At 42.2% G+C, this 20,418-nt stretch overlaps 1 protein-coding gene across 3 annotated transcripts in view; it reads right to left on the bottom strand.

The window, feature by feature from the left end:
* Positions 1-20,418, bottom strand: part of FAM114A1 (family with sequence similarity 114 member A1) — a 72,833-nt gene that overhangs the window by 22,025 nt on the left and 30,390 nt on the right. For all 3 annotated transcript variants that reach the window (XM_032853412.1, XM_032853431.1, XM_032853421.1), the window contains 4 exons: positions 18,683-18,796; positions 18,452-18,552; positions 16,321-16,455; positions 10,541-10,693 (listed from right to left, as the gene is read on the bottom strand). In XM_032853412.1, the coding sequence (XP_032709303.1) occupies positions 10,541-10,693; positions 16,321-16,455; positions 18,452-18,552; positions 18,683-18,796 (503 nt within the window). The remainder of the gene's footprint in view (positions 1-10,540; positions 10,694-16,320; positions 16,456-18,451; positions 18,553-18,682; positions 18,797-20,418) is intronic.

Genomic DNA, 20,418 nt, shown 5'->3' on the forward strand with positions numbered 1-20,418 from the left:
ATCCTTATATCAGATCAATTAGATTTTAAGCAAAGGACTACAGTAAGAGATGAGGAAGGACACTATATCATACTTAAAGGGTCTGTCCAACAAGAAGATCTAACAATTTTAAATATCTATGCTCCTAACATGGGAGCAGCCAATTATATAAACCGATTAATAACAAAATCAAAGAAACACATCAGCAATAATACAATAATAGTAGGGGACTTTAACACCCCCATCACTGAAATGGACAGTTCATCTAAGCAAAAGATCAACAAGGAAATAAAGGCTTTAAATGACACACTGGACCAGATGGACATCACAGATATATTTAGAACATTCCATCCCAAAACAACAGAATACACTTTCTTCTCTAGTGCACATGGAACATTCTCCAGAATAGATCAATCCTGGTTCACAAATCAGGTCTCAACTGGTACCTAACTGGGTATCATTCCCTGCATATTTTCGGACCATAAAGCTTTGAAACTAGAACTCAATCACAAGAGGAAAGTTGGAAAGAACTCAAATACAGGGGTACCTGGGTGGCTCAGTGGGTTAAAGCCTCTGCCTTCGGCTCAGGTCATCATCCCAGGGTCCTGGGATTGAGCCCCGCATCAGGCTCTCTGCTCAGCAGGGAGCCTGCTTCCTCCTCTCTCTCTGCCTGCCTCTCCACCTACTTGTGATCTCTGTCTGACAAATGAATAAATAAAATCTTAAAAAAAAAAAAAGAACTCAAATACATGGAGGCTAAAGAGTATCCTACTAAAGAATGAATGGGTCAACCAGGAAATTAAAAAAGAATTGAAAACATGGAAACAAATGAAAAGGAAAACACAATTGTTCAGAGTTTTGGGGACACAGCAAAGTCAGTCCCGAGAGGAAAGTATATAGCAATATAAGCCTTTCTCAAGAAACAAGGAAGGTCTCAAATATACAACCTAACCCTACACCTAAAGGAGCTGGAGAAAGAATAGCAAAGAAAGCCTAAACGCAGCAGGAGAAGAGAAATAATAATGCTCAGAGCAGAAATCAATGAAATACAAATAAAAAAAACAATAGAAAAATCAATGAAACTAGGAGCTGGTTCTTTGAAAGAATTAATAAGACTGATAAACCCCTGGCTAGACTTATCAAAAAGAAAAGAGAGGGACCCAAATTAATAAAATCATGAAGGAAAGAGGAGGGATCACAACCAACACCAAAGAAATACAGTTATAGGAACATATTATGAGCAACTATATGCCAGCAAATTTGACAATCTGGAAGAAATGGATGCATTCCTAGAGAATTTAAATTACCAAAACTGAACCAGGAAGAAATAGAAAACCTGAAGAGATCCATAACCAGTAAGAAGATTGAAGCAGTAATCAAAAATCTCCCAGCAAACAACAGCCCAGCTCCAGACAGCTTCCCAGGGGAATTCTACCAAACACTTAAAGAATTAATACTTATTCTCCTGAAACTGTTCCAAAAAATAGAAATGGAAGGAAAACTTCCAAACTCATTTTATGAGGCCAGTATTACCTTGATCCCCAAACCAGACAAAGACCCCATCAAAAAGGGGAATTATAGACCAACATCCTTGATGAACACTGATGCAAAAATTCTCACCAAAATACTAGCCAATAGGATCCAACAGTACATTAAAAGGATTATTCACCATGACCATGTGGAATTTATTCCTGGGCTGAAAGGTTGGTTCAACATCTGCAAATCAATCAATGTGATATGATAGATTAATAAAAGAAAGAAGAAGAACTATATGACACTCTCAATAGATGCTGAAAAAGCATTTGACAAAATACAGCATCCTTTCTTGATCAAAACTCTTCACAGTATAGGGATAGAAGGTATATATCTCAATATCATCAAAACCATCTATGAAAAACCCACAGTGAATACCATTCTCAGTGGGAAAAACTGAGAGCTTTTCCCCTAAGGTCAGGAACACGGCAGGGATGTCTATTACCACCACTGCTATTCAACATAGTACTAGAAGTCCTAGCCTCAGCAATCAGACAACAAAAAGAAATAAAAGGCATCTGAATTGGCAAAGAAGTCAAACTCTTACTCTTTGCAAATGATATGATACTTTATGTGGAAAACCCAAAAGACTCCACTCCAAAACTGCTATAACTCATACAGGAATTCAGTAAAGTGTCAGGATATAAAAATCAATGCACAGAAATCAGTTGCACTTGTACACACCAACATTAAGACAGAAGAAAGAGAAATTAAGGAGTTAATCCCATTTATAATTGCCCCCAAAACCATAAGATACCTAGGAATAAACCTAACCAAAGAGGCAAAGAATCTGTATTCAGAAAACTATAAAGTACTCATGAAAGAAATTGAGGAAGACACAAAGAAGTGTAAAAACATTCCATGCTCATGGATTGGAAGAACAAATATTGTGAAAATGTCTATGCTATTTAGAGCAATCTACACATTTAATGCAATCCCTATCAAAATAACATCAATTTTTTTCTGAAGAAATGTAACAAGTAATCTTAAAATTTATAGGGAACCAGAAAAGACCCTGAATAGCCAGAGGAATGTTGAGAAAGAAAACCAAAGTTGGTGGCATCACAATTCCAGACTTCAAGCTCTATTACAAAGCTATAATCATCATGACAGTATGGCACTGGCACAAAAACAGACACAGATCAATGGAACAGAATAGAGCCCAGAAACGGACCCTCAACTCTATGGTCAACTAATCTTTGACAAAGCAAGAAAGAATGTCCAATGGAAAAAAGACGGTCTCTTTAACAAATGGTGTTGGGAAAATTAGACAGCCACTTGTGGAAGAATGAAACTGGACCATTTCCTTACACCACACGCAAATATAGACTCAAAATGGATGAAAGACCTCAATGTGAGAAAGGAATCCATTAAAATCCTTGAGAACACAGGCAGCAACCTCTTCGACCTCAGCCACAGCAACTTCTTCCTAGAAACATCACCAAAAGCAAGGGAAGCAAGGGCAAAAATGTACTATCGGGACTTCATCAAGATCAAAAGCTTTTGCACAGTGAAGGAAACAGTCAACAAAACCAAAAGACAACTGAGAGAATGGGAGAAAATATTCACAAATGACGTATCAGATAAAGGGCTAGTATCCAAAATCTATAAAGAACTTATCAAACTCAACACCCAAAGAACAAATAATCCAATCAAGAAATGGGCAGAAGACAAGAAGAGATATTTCTGCAAAGAAGACATCCAGACGGTCAACAGATACATGAAAAAGTGCTCCACATCACTCGGCACCAGAGCAATACAAATCAAAACCACAGTGAGATACTACCTCACACCTCTCAAAATGGCTAAAATTAACAAGTCAGGAAACAACAGATGTTGGCGAGGATGTGGAGAAAGGGCAACCCTCCTACACTGTTGGTGGGAATGGTGCAGCCACATGGGAAAACATGTATGGAGGTTCCTTCAAAAAAGTTGTAAATAGAGCTACACTTTGACCCATCAATCACACTACTGGGTACTTACCCTAAACATATAAATGTAGGGATCTGAAGGGGCACATGCACCTAAATGTTTACAGCAGCAATGTCAACGATAGCCAAACTATGGAAAGAACCTAGATGTCCACCAACAGATGAATGGATAAAGAAGATGTGGTATAGGGGTGCCTAGGTGGCTTAGTGCGTTAAGCCTCTGCTTTCAGCTCGGGTCATGATCTCAGAGTCCTGGGATCGAGTCCCACATCAGGCTCTCTGCTCAGCAGGGAGTCTGTTTCCCCCCACCCTGCTTTCTCTGCCTGCCTCTCTGCCTGGCAAATAAATAAATAGAAATCTTTTTTTTTTTTTTTTTTGACAGACAGAAATCACAAGTAGGCAGAGAGGCAGGCAGAGAGAGGAAGGGAAGCAGGCTCCCCGCTGATAAAAAAAAAAAAAAAAGAAATGAAGATGTGGTATATACATACCATAGAATACTATGCAGCCATCAAAACCCCCCAAATATTATTTGCAATGACGTGAATGGAACTAGAGGGTACTATGCTGAGCGAAATAAGTTAATCAAAGAAGGACAACTGTCATATGATCTCTCTGATATGAGGCATTTGAGAAGCAGGGCAGGGGATCATGGTGGGTAGGGAGGGAAAAATGAAACAAGGTAGGATTGGGAGGGAGACAAACCATAATAGACTTTTAATCTCATGAAACAAACTGAGGGTTGCTGTGGGGTGGGAAGAGAGGGATGGGGTGGCTGGGTTATGGACATTGGGGAGGGTATGTGTATGGTGAGTGCTGTGAAATGTGTAAGCCTGATGATTCACAGACCTGTGCCCCCAGGGCAAATAAAACATTATATGTTAATTAAAAAAAAAGTACTTGTAGGGGCGCCTGGCCAGCTCAGGCAGAAGAGCATGAGACTCTTGATCTTGGAGTCGCAAGTTCGAGCCCCACATTTGGTGTAGAGATTACTAAAAAAGAAAAACTTAAAAAATGCTTGAAATGAAGGTCAAGCAATTATATATATATTATGTAGATTAACATATAATATGTAAGAATATTAATATATGTATATATAATATATACACATAAACACATAAAGAACTGTTTCATATATACAGATATACATCTACATCTCTCTCTCTCTCTCTATATATATATATATCCTTGCTAGATGTGGGTTATTGAACTGGGGTTGCAAAAACACACAAGACACAACTTTCTCCTCTGGGATCTTGCAGTCTAGAGGAGGGAGGCCCAGGTTAATTGCTAACAGCCATGACAGATGTGAGCAGAGTGGCAGCAAGGTACCAGGGAGGGAACTTCAGTACCCCTGGGGGAGGCAAGAGTGTGGGCGGGGAGAGATCACAGAGGATGATGCTTGAACTGATATCCTGCCTGCTCATTGTCTTCATTGTGATAATGTATCATATCACATTGAATTTGATTTCAAATCAACAAAAAATTATTTTTATTAACATATAATGTATTATTTGCCCGGGGGGTACAGGTCTGTGAGTCATCAGGCTTACACACTTCACAGCACTCACCATAGCACATACCCTCCCCAATGTCCATAACCCCACCACCCTCTTCACACACCCCTTCCCCTCAGCAACCCTCAGTTTGTTTTGTGAGATTAAGAGTCTCTTATGGTTTGTTTCTCTCCTGATCCCATCTTGTTTCATTTTTTCCTTCCCTATCCCCATATCCCCCTGCCCCGCCTCTCAAATTCCTCATGTCAGAAAGATCATATGATATTTGTCTATGATTGATTTATTTCGCTCAGCATAATACCCTCTAGTTCCAACCATGTCATTGCAAATGGCAAGATTTCATTTCTTTTGATGGAGGCATAGTATTCCATTATATATATATATATATATACCACATCTTCTTTATCCATTCATCTGTTGATGGACATCTAGGCACTTTCCATAGTTTGGCTATTATAGACATTGCAGGGCTCCTCTTTTGAAACTGACATCTATAAATACTTAAAAATTATTTGTGTACATGGCCAGTCATTGGCCGCAAATCTGAAGACTGATCTGAATTTCCAAAATGGCCAAAGTGCATGGAGAACCATATAAAAAATGAAGTAGGGGGGAGGTGGGTGCGGGGATGGGGTAATTGGGGGATGGGCATTAAAGAGGGCACGTGATGTGATGAGCACTGGGTGATATATGATGAATTATTGAACACTGCATCTGAAACTGATAATGTACTGTATGTTGGCTAACTGAACTTAAAAAAGAAAAATAAATAACAGAATAATAAAATATAGGCCGGAAGTAGAATGTGACATAATGGAAACTACTTGATCAATATTGTTAAATAAATGAGCGAATCATTTCTTTTCTGGAAAAAAAAAAAGCAGGATTATGAAGTAGTAAGGTTTTTCTGTTTTCATTCTACAGGTCACACACTTGCTCTGGAGGGAGAGACAGGCGAGGAGCCGCAATGCCCTTTGGAATGTGTTTTAATACTCGTTATGGTAGTAGATTTACACACCCGGATAAGTGAGAGAGTCAGAGAGGGCATCACGGAGCCAGGACACCAATTTCCTAAAAATCGTAAGGCATATCACCAGGGCATAATGCAATTGGCAAGGAGGCTCAGGGAGATGCTCGGCAGGAAGTCATCAACACAAAACCCATTAGCTGGACAGTTCGGCAGGTGGAAGCAAATGGACCCCGCTGGATGGTTGCCACCACGCCTTTCTGCTCTGACCTTTTCAGAGCCTTCTTTTCCACTCATACGCTCATGATTAGGCCTCAGGGTCCTACAGAGACCACAGCAGATTCCTACACTTTACATATATTTTCTACATAGCAGTCTTCTAAGAGTAAAATTAAAAGGTAATTATTGAATACATGTGCTTGAGCACAACACTAGTGAAAATGTGTATACACATGTAGGACATCATGGTTTCCCCATGTCTCCATCCTCTAGGAGGGAAGGTACTGGGCTTCAATGCTTTGGGTATCCTTTGGGAAGGGTTCTTTTTAGCAAAGGACTCTCTTGTCAGCATCTTTCTACCACAGTATCTCTTTTGCTTCCTCCTAGTTCATTTCATTACTTCAAGGGAACAAGCAATAAATCTTTACTTCAATCCAGTAATAATCATGCACTCCTCAATATATATTCATAGAATGCTGACTGTTATGCTTGGCAATGCACTAAGTGTTGTTGGGAACACAAGGGTAGACAATCTGCCTTGTCAATCTTTTCCCTGAAAGGGAGTATGGGGTGCCATTTTGAATATTCTTGTTTACTGTTTTGTTGTTGTTGTTGTTAACTATTAAGTATAACAGCAATAAAAATTACCAGGTTTTTTCTTAAGATTTATAGTACACTACACTGCCATACCTGTTGCTATCCTAGAATCAATCTAACAGAATAGTAATGATAGTAATTCCCGATATTTCCATGCAATGTGTCAAAGTTTTAGCCAATGAAATGTCAACAGAGGTGATGTGTATCATTTCTGGGTCAATGGTCTTACAAAATGGGAGTGGGGGCACCTGGGTGGTACGTTGGTTGAGCATCTGTTTCTTGGTTTCCACCTAGGTCATGATCTCAGGGTTGTGAGATCGAGCCCCACAAGGGGCTCTGTGGGTGGGGAGCCTGCTTGAGGGTCTCTCTGCCTCTCCCTCTGCCCCTCCTGCTCATACTCTCCCTTTCGCTCTAAAAATAAATAAATAATTTTTTAAAATGGGAGTGTACCCGCTATACTCTCTCTCCCTATGCTGGAAGGATAAAGACGACAAGGAGGCCCTAGAGGATGATGACAGCCAATACTTTAGACTCAGACCCAAAGGAGTCCACAAGGCCAAAGGGATGTGCCCAAACAGAGCCCATGTTCCTCCTTCCAGACCACTCTCTAGGTACTAAAGTTACTAACATTTCCCTTCACCAGCCTGTAGGGATCTCTTCCCAGGCTGTGCTGCTTGTGGTGGGACCATCCAAACGTTAGCTGTCTGAAGGGCTGCAGGTATAGCTTGAACCAGGTCATCCTTGCATGTGCACAGAAAGCTCCTTGAAGGGAGAGACAGCTGGAAATAAAGGGACGAGAGCAGGCAGGAGGATGGTGGGGAAATGTGAGGGATTTGAGAATTCTGAATGGGAACCTGGTTTTCAAAGTCGTTATAAAAGTAGGATGACAATATATTTTCTTCAATAGTTTGTTTCAAAAGTCCTTTAATTTTTTTTTTTTTGAGATTTTATTTATTTGACAGAGAGAGAGCATGTGAACACAAGCAGGGGGAGCGGACAGAGGGAGAACCCTGGGATCATGACCTGAGCTGAAGGCAGACACTTAACCGACTGAGCCACCCAGGTGCCCCAAAAGTCCTTTCACTTCTAAGTATTTGATGCATATAGGAGGTCTAGTTAAATGTGAATTCTAGATAAACAATATTTTCTTAGTATGAGGGTGTGTCTCAAATATTGCAGAGGACATATTTACACTAAAAAGTATCCTTTGTTTATCAAAAGTTGAAGTTTCACTTGTCATCCTATGGTTTTTTGTTTATTTGTTTTTGTTTTTGCTAAATCTGACAATCCCAGTAGGGGTCTCCATTTGTATTCTTGCTAGAGGACTGTGAAAATCAGGATGGGTCTAGGGGAGCCATAAAATGGACAGAATCTGGCCCCTGAATCCCTGAACAGGAAAGCCACCCGATGACCAGCCACACCCATCTGGGACTGTCACAGGAGGAAGGACAGCTCCGACTGATTTTTTTTTTTTTTAAGATTTTATTTATTTATTTGACAGACAGAGATGACAAGCAGGCTGAGAGGCAGGCAGAGAGAGAGCAGGCTCCCTGCTGAGCAGAGGAGCCCGATGCGGGGCTCGATCCCAGGACCCTGGCATCATGACCTGAGCCGAAGGCAGAGGCTTTAACCCACTGAGCCACCCAGGCGCCCCCGACTGATTTTGACTCGTACGTTTTTAGGATTTGTTTATTACAGCACGCAGTAACTATTGTTACTAATCCAAGAAAGCATTCTGCATTCCTTACCATGAATACTACTATAAAAATCTCTAGGCTGAGGGAAAGAAAGCAGAGCTCGTTGGAGCAGTGGGCAAACAGAGGGAAATGTATCCCTCTAGGGACCAAATCCCCTTCTTAGCAACATCAGCCCTTTGGGGCTCTTTTCTGGGGACCTGGGACTCTTTCACAGCTGAGACCTGCAATGAAACTGCCAGAGTGGGATGTCTCTAGACCATGATAACCTCAAGGGATCAAGCATTGCTGTCATGTTTTTAATAATAACACACACATGTACAGATAACATAAGGATACATGTAAAATAAAATATCATCGATACAGATGTCTATGCAAGAATGTATAAAAGGCAGTAAACATTGATTGAGTACTTATTATGTATTAAATAAGCTGAACTCACTTCCACGGATTATCTCATTTAATTCTCTTAATACTCCTATGAGGTAGGTTTCATTATTACTTCCCTTTCACAGATAAGGAGACTGAAGTGAGATGGGTCCAAAATCATACAGCTACTGAGTGGTATTTGACCACATAATGGTTGACTCGAAACCCAGCTTTTATAGGAACAATTTGGAAAACTGCATTTTCTAGAGCACACATTATCAGATTATCTGAGTCTGTGGGAGCAATTTCACAACTGTTTAGGTTGTAGTTCACTGAGAGCAGTGTGAAATAATTCTGGTCTCTAGACAGGTGAAGAGATTCTGTCTAGCAGAGGGCCAACCTCCCCTCCTGGGAAAAACCAGGTTTATGCCCATTTGCACATTCATTTCATTCATTTCTTCATACGGATGTGTGCGTGGGCTTTCCTCCTTGAACCCATTGTAATATCTGCTTGGTTCCTTCATGCAATAAGGGAGCTAAACCGATTCTTTAATTCATGTTCATTTTGTATCTGTATATGAGGCATGATTTTGTTTTTTTAAAAAATCAACCTCTCACAGTTTCACCGGAAGGCTCTCACTGATGGCTCATGGATAAAAACAAGAGAAAATAAGCCCAGATAGTACCATGTAACTTGATCATCTGGAGGAGGGGGACTTCCAACCTGTTTGGTTCTTGGCAGAGGTCATTTTTTCCCACCTAGGTGGGCATCAGGAATGTCTCAGCCCCTTCCGAGTCCTAACTTAGAGGACATGGGTGAGAGAGAGTCAAGAATCACTTCTCCGTTCTAAAGGTCACTTCCAACCCTGCTTCTCGCCGGCCAGTGTCACTGAGATGACCCAGAGCCTCTTGCAGGAGTTGCCAGGGTGCTGCCCTGTGGGCTCCACCAGAAAGACTCCCAGCCTGACCTTCACATAAAAGAGCTGTATGTACCATTCAATGACTTAATAGTTTTAAACTGCTTAGAAGAGGGACTATATAAGGGCCATATGAGTATTTGCTAAATAACCCTCCTGCCCATATAGATTCCTTTAAAAAAAAAAAAAAATCTCCAAACCCTGCTGATGTCTGCTATTTCTATTTTGTTTCTTGAGATCCCAGTGGGGGAATGCAAATGCACAGGGCCGTTAGGTATATCCCAAGTTTCTGTTCAGGAACATTCTCAAAGAGAGCTTTCACTCCCAGGAAGACGATCCTGCCCTTGGTGGCCCAGGCATTTTAACAAATGAGTGAATAAACCACTACAGAGCCCCTAAAACCATATGAAATCTCTGGAAGAAACCTCAGCTGCTTTGTTTTCCCAGGGTGGGAATGGTGACCCGGCCTGATAGGGCATCCCTGGTCCAAGGACTACGTCACCAAAGGGAAGCATGGGGCCAGGAGCCTGACAGCCAAGTTTCTGAGCAGCCTTCTGTACCATGAGCCGGGGGCAGTGAGGATTCCTAATTTGCTGGTCCTCTTGGGGTTGGGGTGGGGTAACAGCTTAGCACAGGACAGGAAATAAGATGGCACATGACGGGGGGTGAGGGGGTTGCTCAACAGGCTGTAGGACTTTTATGACCTCAGCATAATACTAACGAAGCCCCAAAAATGAGGTATTTTCGATTTCCCAGTTTCTTCCATGTGTGAGAAAACACATTAGTGACCGTGGTATTTTAAGCGACCAGGCACACATACCTTGCTTTCACTTTCGTTGGATAGAATTTCCAGAGCTTCCAGGTGTGACAAACCTTGATACTCATCAAACAGCATCCCATAGTGGGCAGTCCTCTCGGCTGTCAGCTGCTGGGCCAGTCTCTCCTTCTCTTTCTCCTTGGCTTCCCTTAACATCTGCAGAAACACACAAGGTTTGTGTCCTGGATGTGGGCTCGAAAGCCTCATTTCCTGTGTACGACGTAGGGAGAGATGAGGGCTGGCTCTGTCTTTGCGTCACTTGGGAATTTCTAACAAAATGATTCTTTCATTGATTCGACTGACAGGTTTCCCATTCTGGAAAGTGGAATGTTCCAGAATATACTAGAATATTCTGGAAAGTGGAATATTTCCAGACTATTCCACTTCGAATCTTACATGTTCATTATGTACACGCCCAAACAAAGCAAAAATTCTATGCTTGGGTCCAGGATTGGAAAGAAGCAAAACAGAAGCTGAATGAACAGCGGTTTTTGCTGAAGTGTTTTCCATGTGTGTGATTAATTTTCTTGTTTTCTGGAATATCCAAATTTTCTACAGTGATCAAATTGATGTACACTGGAAAAGTCCAATCTGTTGTGATAAGGTTTATTGCAACTTCTGTACCAGGCAGAACTCAAAGCAGCCACAAGCCTGTCTGTTTTGATTGGTGTGACATTATTTTAAAAACTTGATGTGTGTGGTTATTAACCATCTTTGATGACAAAAATTAATAAAATGTAAACTCATAATGTATTCCTCATCAGATAATATATTTCCTGAATACAAAAAAGGATATTAGCTTATCAGTTCTTGAGAAGTCTGACAGAGAGTGGAGTTCCTCTCCACGTTCATCATTTTTCTCCAGTTATTTTTTTGTTGATTACATAAAGAGAACAAAATAAACACGAGTCCCTCAGTCACTCCCAATTTCCTGCACTTGCTTTCTATGATTCGAAGCATCTTTTATTTGAGTCCTCATTAAGTTTACTGGGCATTATGTTTATAGGGTTCTTTAGTATCTACGGGGAGCACCGTAAACACAGCGGCGGCCACAAATTCACAAGGGGAAGATCACGGAAGAACAGATTGTTGTTTTTACTGCGTGTCAATAAAACTGTCAAGCTCCTTCTCCTTTCAGGTTTTCTGAGGTCGTTAGCCAAAAATTCACTGGGCTTCCGACAGAATTCTCCTCTCTGTCTGTCTTTAAGACTACATATGTACAAGCTCTGAATTTTAAGGTTTTCAAAACAACTCCATCAAATGATCACTGGGGATTTTTAACACTTAAAATAAAACCCCACTAGTCCCACTGATCTTCCTGGCTTGGCGGTGGTAAAACAAAACAACAAAGTGACACCAAAATTGCTTCCTTTCCCCACAGCAACTTCCATCTCTAAATCTGTGCTTTGGAACACAGGGCAAGGGATGAAAACGAAGGGGGAAGGTCGCTCTGGAATGATTTGAGTTCCCTCAAAAGATGGAATGAAATTAAAGTTGTGTAAAGAAGAGCTGGGTTTCCACAGGATGTTGGTCTATTTTCCATGTGGAAAGGAAAAGGAGATGGTGTGAAAGAGCAGGGAGTGGTTGTGGCGAGGGAGTCTTCTGGACGGAAGGGCAGCTCTGGAGACTTGTGTCTGTGGGTCCGGAAACTACCCTGTGTCACTGGGACAGAACATGGGAGAAGTCAGGAACATTGTGGGCTTCTGTAGTTACTGAGTGTGGATTAGGAAAAATCCAACAGGCTTCCCTATGTCAACGGATGGCAGCTTCATCCTTTGAGTTGTTCATGCCAACAACCGTGGGGTCGCTCTTGCTGCCTCCTTATCTCACACCCCAAGTTTCCTCCATTGGGAAGTCTGGGTCGACCTTCAGAACATCCCTGGAATCAGCATTCACCCCCCCACCCCCGTTCCAGGGCTCCACATTGAGCCACCACGTCCCCCTGCTTAGGTAACAGCACTTGCCCCCTGAGGAGGCTGTGAGAGCTGCAGAATCAGTGACCAAGGGCCCCGCCCTGGATGCTGTACTTTGCAGTCCATGCCTCCCGTGATCATCACCAGTGCAGCAGGGACAATGGGGAGACCTGTCCGGGGACATCAGCTGAAGGACTGTCCAAGGGCTCTGCCCAGCTTTCCTCATAGGGTACAGCAGCCTAGGATGCTTCTGCCCCATCTTCTCTCCCATTCCCCATCCCTGGGGTCAGCCTTGCATCTTGGTCTGATGGCCCCGCCAGCCTTCTTGCCCCCCACCTCCACTTTCTTGCTCAGCATTTCCCCCTAATAAAAGCCCCACATTTTAAGGCCATCTTGGCCCCTGTTCCTGGGAAAGCCTGCGCTGGTACCCACTCCACCTGGTCTCCCTGCCCTCAGGCCTCCCCATACCCAGTCTGTTTTCAACACAGTAACTAAAGTGCTCCTGTTACAGGCAGATCTTGTCACTCCCCTTTTAGTAATGCTGTAATGGTTTCACCATTTCACTAACGGTTCAACCCGAGGTCCCTGCAAATGCCCTCTAGGATCTGCCATGACCTGTTCCCCATTAGTATTCTATCCTCATCTGTAACAGTTCTCCTTCTGGCTCACTTCCTTCCCACCATGTAGCTTCCTTCTTCTTCATCCACGCTAGACACTCCTGCCCCAGGACCTTTGCACAAGCTGCCCTTGCTGCATGCAATGTGCTTCACTCAGATTTCAGCATGGTCAAGACCCTCATCTACTTCAATATTTGCTCAAATGTCATCATCTCCATGAGGCCACCCCCCTAACAATCCAATTTAATACCTAACCTGCCTCTCACTTCCACATTCCTGACTACCTTCTTCCTGCCTTTTTTTTTTCCCCACAGCACTCAATCATCTTTTAAAATACTAGATGATGTCGATGGTTTGTCTGTCTCTCCTCATTGGAACAAAAACTCCTTAAGGACAGGGATTTTTATCCATTTTGGCTACTGGTATAGCTCAAGTGCTTGGAACAGTGCCTGGCACATAGTGGACATTCAAAATGCATCTCTGGAATGAATAAAGGAATGAATGAATGAATGAAAAATTACTGTGTGGCAGTAGGTTGGAGTAGGTAGTGTTGCGGTGATCTGTGTGAATTAGAGGTGCGTTAGGTCACACTCTCCCCACATTATCAGTTTCTTAACTAGAATCAAATTTATATATCTACATATATTCTTATAGATATATATATGTATGCTTGTATGCACATATATGTAATACATAATACATAGTTGTATACACATGTATATAGAAATTTTATAGACATATGAAATCTTGTAGCAAAAATATTCCTACCTGCTCATCAAATATCCTTTTCCTCCCAGACATGTGACTAAACTATATTTCTGAGCCCGCTGAACTGAATTAGGTAGACTATGTGTCAAGTTTTGGCCAAAGGAATGAGGGTAAAGTCCTAAATTGTCCCACCTAGTCCTCCCCATTTCACCTTCCCCTCTCTAGGAGGCTAGAGGTGAAGCATTTTAGGATGGTGGAGTCATGGGATAGGAGCTCAGAAAAGAACTACCTAGAGAGTCCCTGGACAGAAATGTTCACACCGTAGGAGCAAAAGATAGACTTTCTTCTGTTCTTAGCCACACTGATCCTTGGGGGTTGGTTTTTCTGTGTTGCTTCTGTTTTGCAACATCTAGTATTAATTACCTGATTAATATAAATCTAGTTTCTTTTTCTTCTTAAACTTTTTTGTTTAAACAGATTTTATTTATTTCTTTGAGAGAGAGACACAGCACAAAGCAGGGGGGAGGAACAGAGGCAGAGGGAGAAGCAGGATCCCGGCTGAGCAGGAAGCTGGACATGGGACTCGATCTCAGGACCCCGGGATCATGACCTGAGCTGATGGAAGATGCTTCACTGACTGAACCACCCAAGTGCCTCTCTATTTTCTTTTTAAAGATCAGTAGGGTGGTGGTTTAGGGGATCCTGCCAAGTCCCGACCTGAGCTATAATATCAGAGTGGTTATAGGAGGGTTACTCTGGAAGAGATGAGAGGAAATAGCTTAAAACAAAAGCTTTTCGGGAACTGCCACTAACACGATGTCAGTGATAGGTCCTCGGTGGCTTTCTACTCCTGAGCTGCTGAGAAGCTATGTTTGTCCTGCCTGTGAAATTTATAAAACCTGGGGCAGAATCAGCTGCTCCTGATTTTGGGAAGGCAAAGACAGACCTGGTGTATCTGACTGCTGGGGAGGACAGGGACAAGCGGCCTGCTGGCCCCACAGAGCATGAACTGGGCAGGTGCCAACCAAAAGAGCAAGTTCAGCATTATTGTTTTATATTTGGAAAATAAGGTAAAGGGTATTTTTAATTTATGTAACTACTCTAAGTAAGCAAAACACAGATTAAAAAAAATTTTTTTTAAGTAAGCTCTACGCTTGATGTGGGGCTTGAAGTCACAACCCTGAGATCAAGAGTCACATGCTCCACCAATGGAGCCAGCCAGGGAGCCCAAGGAGTCAATTCTTCACGTTTCTCAAGGCCGGGTGGGGGGGGAGGGGGGAGGGGTGTATCGGGAAACATTAAAACTAGAAGTGTGAGAAGAGAAGCCCATCCTTGCATATACTAAGAGGACTATAAATTAAAATTCCAATGAAATATCATTTCTACCTATTATATGGACACATAATAATGACAACAATAGTAACAGGCATTCCTGACCCGGGTACTATGCTAATTCATTGAATCCTTACATCAAAGCCATCAGCAGGTACTGATGTTCTACCCAGTACAAGTAAGTAAACCAGGGCACAGAGGGGTTAAGTAACCTGTTCAAGGTCACAGGGGTAGAACGTGGGAAATCTGGAATACATACAATAATGCTACAATGTGAATGCTTGTGTCCCCCTAGTCCCTGGTGTGATAGTATTTGGAGGTGGGGCCTTTGGGAGGGGATTGGGTCGAGGACGGAGCTCTCATGAGTGGGATTAGTGATCATACAAGAGACAGCCCACAGAACTCCTTCCCTCTTCCACTACGTGAGGATACAGCAAGAAGACAGCTGTCTATGAGGCGGGAACGGACCGCTACCAGACACCGAATCTGCCAGCACCTTGACTTTGGGCTTCATAGACTCCAGCACTATGAGAAATCAGTGTTCGTTGCTCTAAGACCCCAGTCTCTAGCACTCTGTTACAGTAGCCTGGGTGGGCTAAATGTGACCATTTCTTCAAGAAATTTCTTCAAGAAATTATTAAGTGAGTGGGACGCCTGGGTGGCTCAGTTGGTTAAGCCACTGCCTTCAGCCCAGGTCATGATCCCAGGGTCCTGGGATCGAGTCCCACATCGGGCTCCTCGGTAGGGAGCCTGCTTCTCTCTCTGACTCTGCCTGCTTGTGCATGGTCTCTCTCTCTCTCTCTGACAGATAAATAAATAAAATATTAAAAAAAATAAATTATTAAGTGAGTAAAGCAAGGTACAAAAGAATGTGGTTAGTAGGCTGCCATTTGTCTGAAAAAGTATGTATGTGTCTACATATCTGCATATCTGTATCTCTAGCTCACGAACATATGTTCGCCCGTATGCATGGCTATATGATCATTCTGACAGAATCCATATGAAGCTGTTAACAGTGTTTGTCTCCCGGGAGAAACCAAGCGGCTGGGGAAAGAGGGGTCTTAGAAACTCAATTTTCAGCCTCCACTATCTTAACGTCATTTGAATTTAAGTCACATGCTTGAAAACACTCATTAAAAAGTGTAAACACTCATAAAAATATGTATTTACTTTACAGACTGAAAGAAGACACGGCAAACGTATATAATCCCACCTGCGATAAGGAAACGGTTCTCTCCATGAGCGTCTTGGTCCGTTTAAAGCCTGGGTCACTCTCCGCGAGGACATTCATGGTTTTCTTACCGATGAATTCCAAAGCATCAAGACCGCCCGTTAAGACACTTTTACCCTGCCGATGAGATAACGGCATGAGATTTCTTTTTGCATTTTGCTTTTCCACAGTGGTCAGTAACTCCTAAGTGGCACCATCTTCAAATATTAAAATCAATATAAAGTCACAATTGTTTCCCATTAGGGGTTTACTATCCACTTCATTCTATTTTCTTTTTCTTAGAAGGGCGTATGTCATATAATGTGTAGGACAGACAATATTATTGAAAAGGGTGCTTATGGGTGCCTGGGTGGCTCAGTCATTAAGCCTCTGCCTTCGGCTCGGGTCATGATCCCAGGGTCCTGGGATGGAGCCCTGCATCGGGCTCCCTGCTAGGTGGGGAGCCTGCTTCTCTCCCACTCCCCCTTGCTTGTATTCCCTCTCTCACTGTCTCTCTCTCTCTCTGTCAAATAAATAAATAAAATCTTAAAAAAAAAAATAGAAAGGGTGCTTAGGAAAAACCAGGGCATACCTGAGATGAATTTTGTGGGCTCTGAGTGTATGGATAGATATGTATCTAAGATATAAAATTAACAGGTGATCGCAATACTAGTTTTGTTTGAAAGAATGTTAACCCAAGTAACAGAATTATGTGGAGCAGTCTGTTAAAATGTCAAATATTCTCGTTAATTTAGTGAATTTTTTCATCTAGGGCCTTGGAGTGTAGGACCCTCAGGCTATGTCAGATGGCCCTTGGATAATTTCAGAAACTACTAATAACCATCTATAATTAGTATATTCATGAAATAAGACAGGTTGATTTCCATAGACTACTGGCTTTAGAAACTATTCTATCTTACAGTTAGCCTTTTGCAAATTCTCTCGTCAGCCATTGTTTTCCTTAAAAAACAAAGATTAAAACAACCAAGCTTCACTACCATGAAGTGTCCACATAAACAGGACTGCTTACATTTCTTTGCAACTTCTGTACAAACATCCCAACTCCACGACTGCAATGACAGTATGCGTGCATGTATTTATGAATTTACATGAATTTATACGCATTACATTTTATTCTTATATTTTGCCTACATGCATTTTCTAATCTTCTTAATTACTGCTTCATTAGCAATATTAGACTTCGCTGAGTATCCTTTAGTCCTCATTTCCATCTTGGACATTTAGACTTTGTTTTCAGCTCTGGGAGCCAAGCAATCGTCACTTTAAAACAGATTTGAACACTTGCATATTGTGGAAGAACTAGGGGATATAGGCAATGTATATTTTTGCCTCCTGTAGTTTCTTTTCTTTTGACATCCTATGAGGGATTACTTTGGTAAAGCATCACATGGGAGAAGGAAGGACATAGGGACTTCGATGAAGGGCGGATCTAGTGGGAAAGTCTGGGGCTTTGGAAAAGAAAGTCTCAGAAGGTAGAAGTGAACCCAGACCGAAAATGAGGCTGCTGAGTAAAAACTCAGAAGACAAACCCCCTGCATGGACTCAGGGAGATGAGGAACTCAAGGTCAAGAATGTTATCTTCGTTATCTGGAAATACTTCAGAAACATCTCGGGATATTGTTCCCAATTCCCTACCAGAATTTTTTTTTTTTTAATTTGAATGGCTTTATCATTTTCAAATTGAAGGTTAGGAAACACAGACCATCTAGCAAAAACAGCTGTCTCAAAATAAATAAATAAATAAAATAAAATAAAATAAAACCAAAAAACAGCTGTCTCAGCTCTATGAAAGGGCCCCCATCTCCTCCCCCAGCCAGAGGCTGTCCTTGCAGCTGTCGGAAAGGACACTGTTACATCAGACTGAAAATATTCCTTCTAAGCAGATCTTTTCTTTTAAACATAAAATATGTATCTTTTGCCCTTATTATTTTGGTGCCAAGGTTATGCTTACTCTGCAGGAGAAAGTGTAACAAAACCATAATCCAAAGTTACGAGGGGGGCCATCTTTTCTCTGATGTATTTAGGTCACTGGTAACTACAGACATCAAAGGGAGACACAGGGGAAACAGAGAAGGAGCTAACAGGGGAAACAGAGAAGGAGCTAACGACTCACTGTGTTTTGAACTACATGGGTGATGGTTGACAGCATGCCCCGAGACCCGGATGCAGGAGAAGTGGTTGGGCTTTCTGCAGGGCTCTGATCTGTGGCCACACCTGCCAGGAAGGAGAAAAACACCCTCTAAGAGTTGATTCTGCCTGATCTGAACTTAGAAAGCTTCCATCTGTGCACAGAGTGCACTATGGCCCAAGTCCAAGAAGCCCCGGAAATAAGTTCATCACTCACTCTGAGGGACTCCATTTTCAGCACCAGCTTGGGCCCCTTCCGGAGAGCTGGAATTTACACTATGAATCCGCAGGGTAGCCCCTGCCTTTTCCTTGACTGCTGTCAATCCATGACCTGTCAGGAAATAAAAATATGGTTCAGGAACACCACAGAAAACGCCTGGTCTGCCAATTCCATAGCTCATGCTCCAGCACTGTGGTAAGCTGTGGGTGTGTACCACAGTTATAAGAGACTGCGGCGGTTAGCAGTGTGGACGGATCCTCTTTACTCTTTTCTAAACTCTTCAGAACAGGCACGCACCATTCATTTTTGGACTCCTTGCAGGCCTAGCCCGTCACAGACACTCAATTCATATCTGTTGAATGGAAACGCTCCCTCAAAGGTTTTGTCATTCTTTCGGGGCAGAGAGTGCAAGGTCTGGTGCTGACAGGTCAAAATTAGAAGGCAAATTGGTGAGAAAACCAGGGGGGGCACCCAGTGGCTCTGACAGTTGTCCTAAGCAGTAAGGTCCAGGACGCAGGCTCGAACAGCAGCCAGTCAGGGGGAAGGACACTGGCTTTACCCATCCAAGCAGGGCCTGTCTATCCATATTCTCCACAGCCCAGCAGGGCACATATTCCACACACAGGGCTGACCTCCTCATCCCACCACAGACACACACACACACACACACACACACACACAAACAACCCTTGGCCTAGCATAGAAATAGTCTTGTTTACATTTTATTCTGGAGCAAAATTTTTCTTTTCTCCTCAGAGGCCCCCATGATGAGCTGCAGCTTTTCTCAAGTTCATGAACTGAACACAAAAATTAATAGTCTACTCAGAGTCCTAAGTGGCTTTTTGGTTTCTTGAAGGAGAAACAGCCTGGCTTGCCATTGTGCCAGCACTCGCCTTCCCCTTTGCGTGCAGGGAGAAAGGGAAAGATTGCACTAGGAACCCAGGCAACACCAGGTTGTTAAAACCCAACAATATTAGTTGTTGTGTGTGGGGGAAAAGTCCCAAATCATGGCAGGATTTGGGAACCAAAGAGAAGCAGCTGCTCTTAGAAAGCACTGTCAAAATCACCAATTGTTCATCTCCTGAATAAGAAAAAGACATGGATAAATCCCAAACCCAAATAACAGTATTTGTTGTAACTTCATTTATCAGAGTGATCTTAACATAATCAGGGCACTGATATTTACCAGAGAGAGGACTAATTAGATCCAGTGGAAATCACCTGTCATTGTATGCTACCTAGAAAACAGGGAAACTTACAAAACATTATTTACAATGTTTACCACATTAATTTCATGCAGAAATATGTCTATATTCATGTGTAGTTCATTAGATACAGTTCAAACTTATGATCGGGTTACTAAAAAAAAAAAAACACACATGCTTTATAACTGCTAAAACTAAGGCTGAAATTCATTCTCTCTAGCTTCTGGTAAATTCCAAGCATTTCAGTGAAAACTTACTGGAGTTTTGGTAGCACCTTGAAGTTATAGAATATCACTGAACTAAGTTATACCGAGTCCATATTCCTTAACGTATCTTAAAAATATATATATTCCAAAGGAAATAATGTACATCCAAATCACAGTCATAATTCTCTGAGGGCTAAAATAAAGAAAATGAATTGGAGAAGGCCGGGAGGCATGGGCTACACCTTCTTTGTGAAAGCCCTACAGGGTTCAGTGAAGACCCTGTCACTAACTCCTTCACCTTCTTTGCCCCTTTCGCGGGAGG

This window comes from Lontra canadensis, unplaced genomic scaffold (assembly GCF_010015895.1).
Source record: "Lontra canadensis isolate GAN:19392208 unplaced genomic scaffold, GSC_riverotter_1.0 scaffold1, whole genome shotgun sequence".
NCBI classification, from domain to species: Eukaryota; Metazoa; Chordata; class Mammalia; order Carnivora; family Mustelidae; genus Lontra; species Lontra canadensis.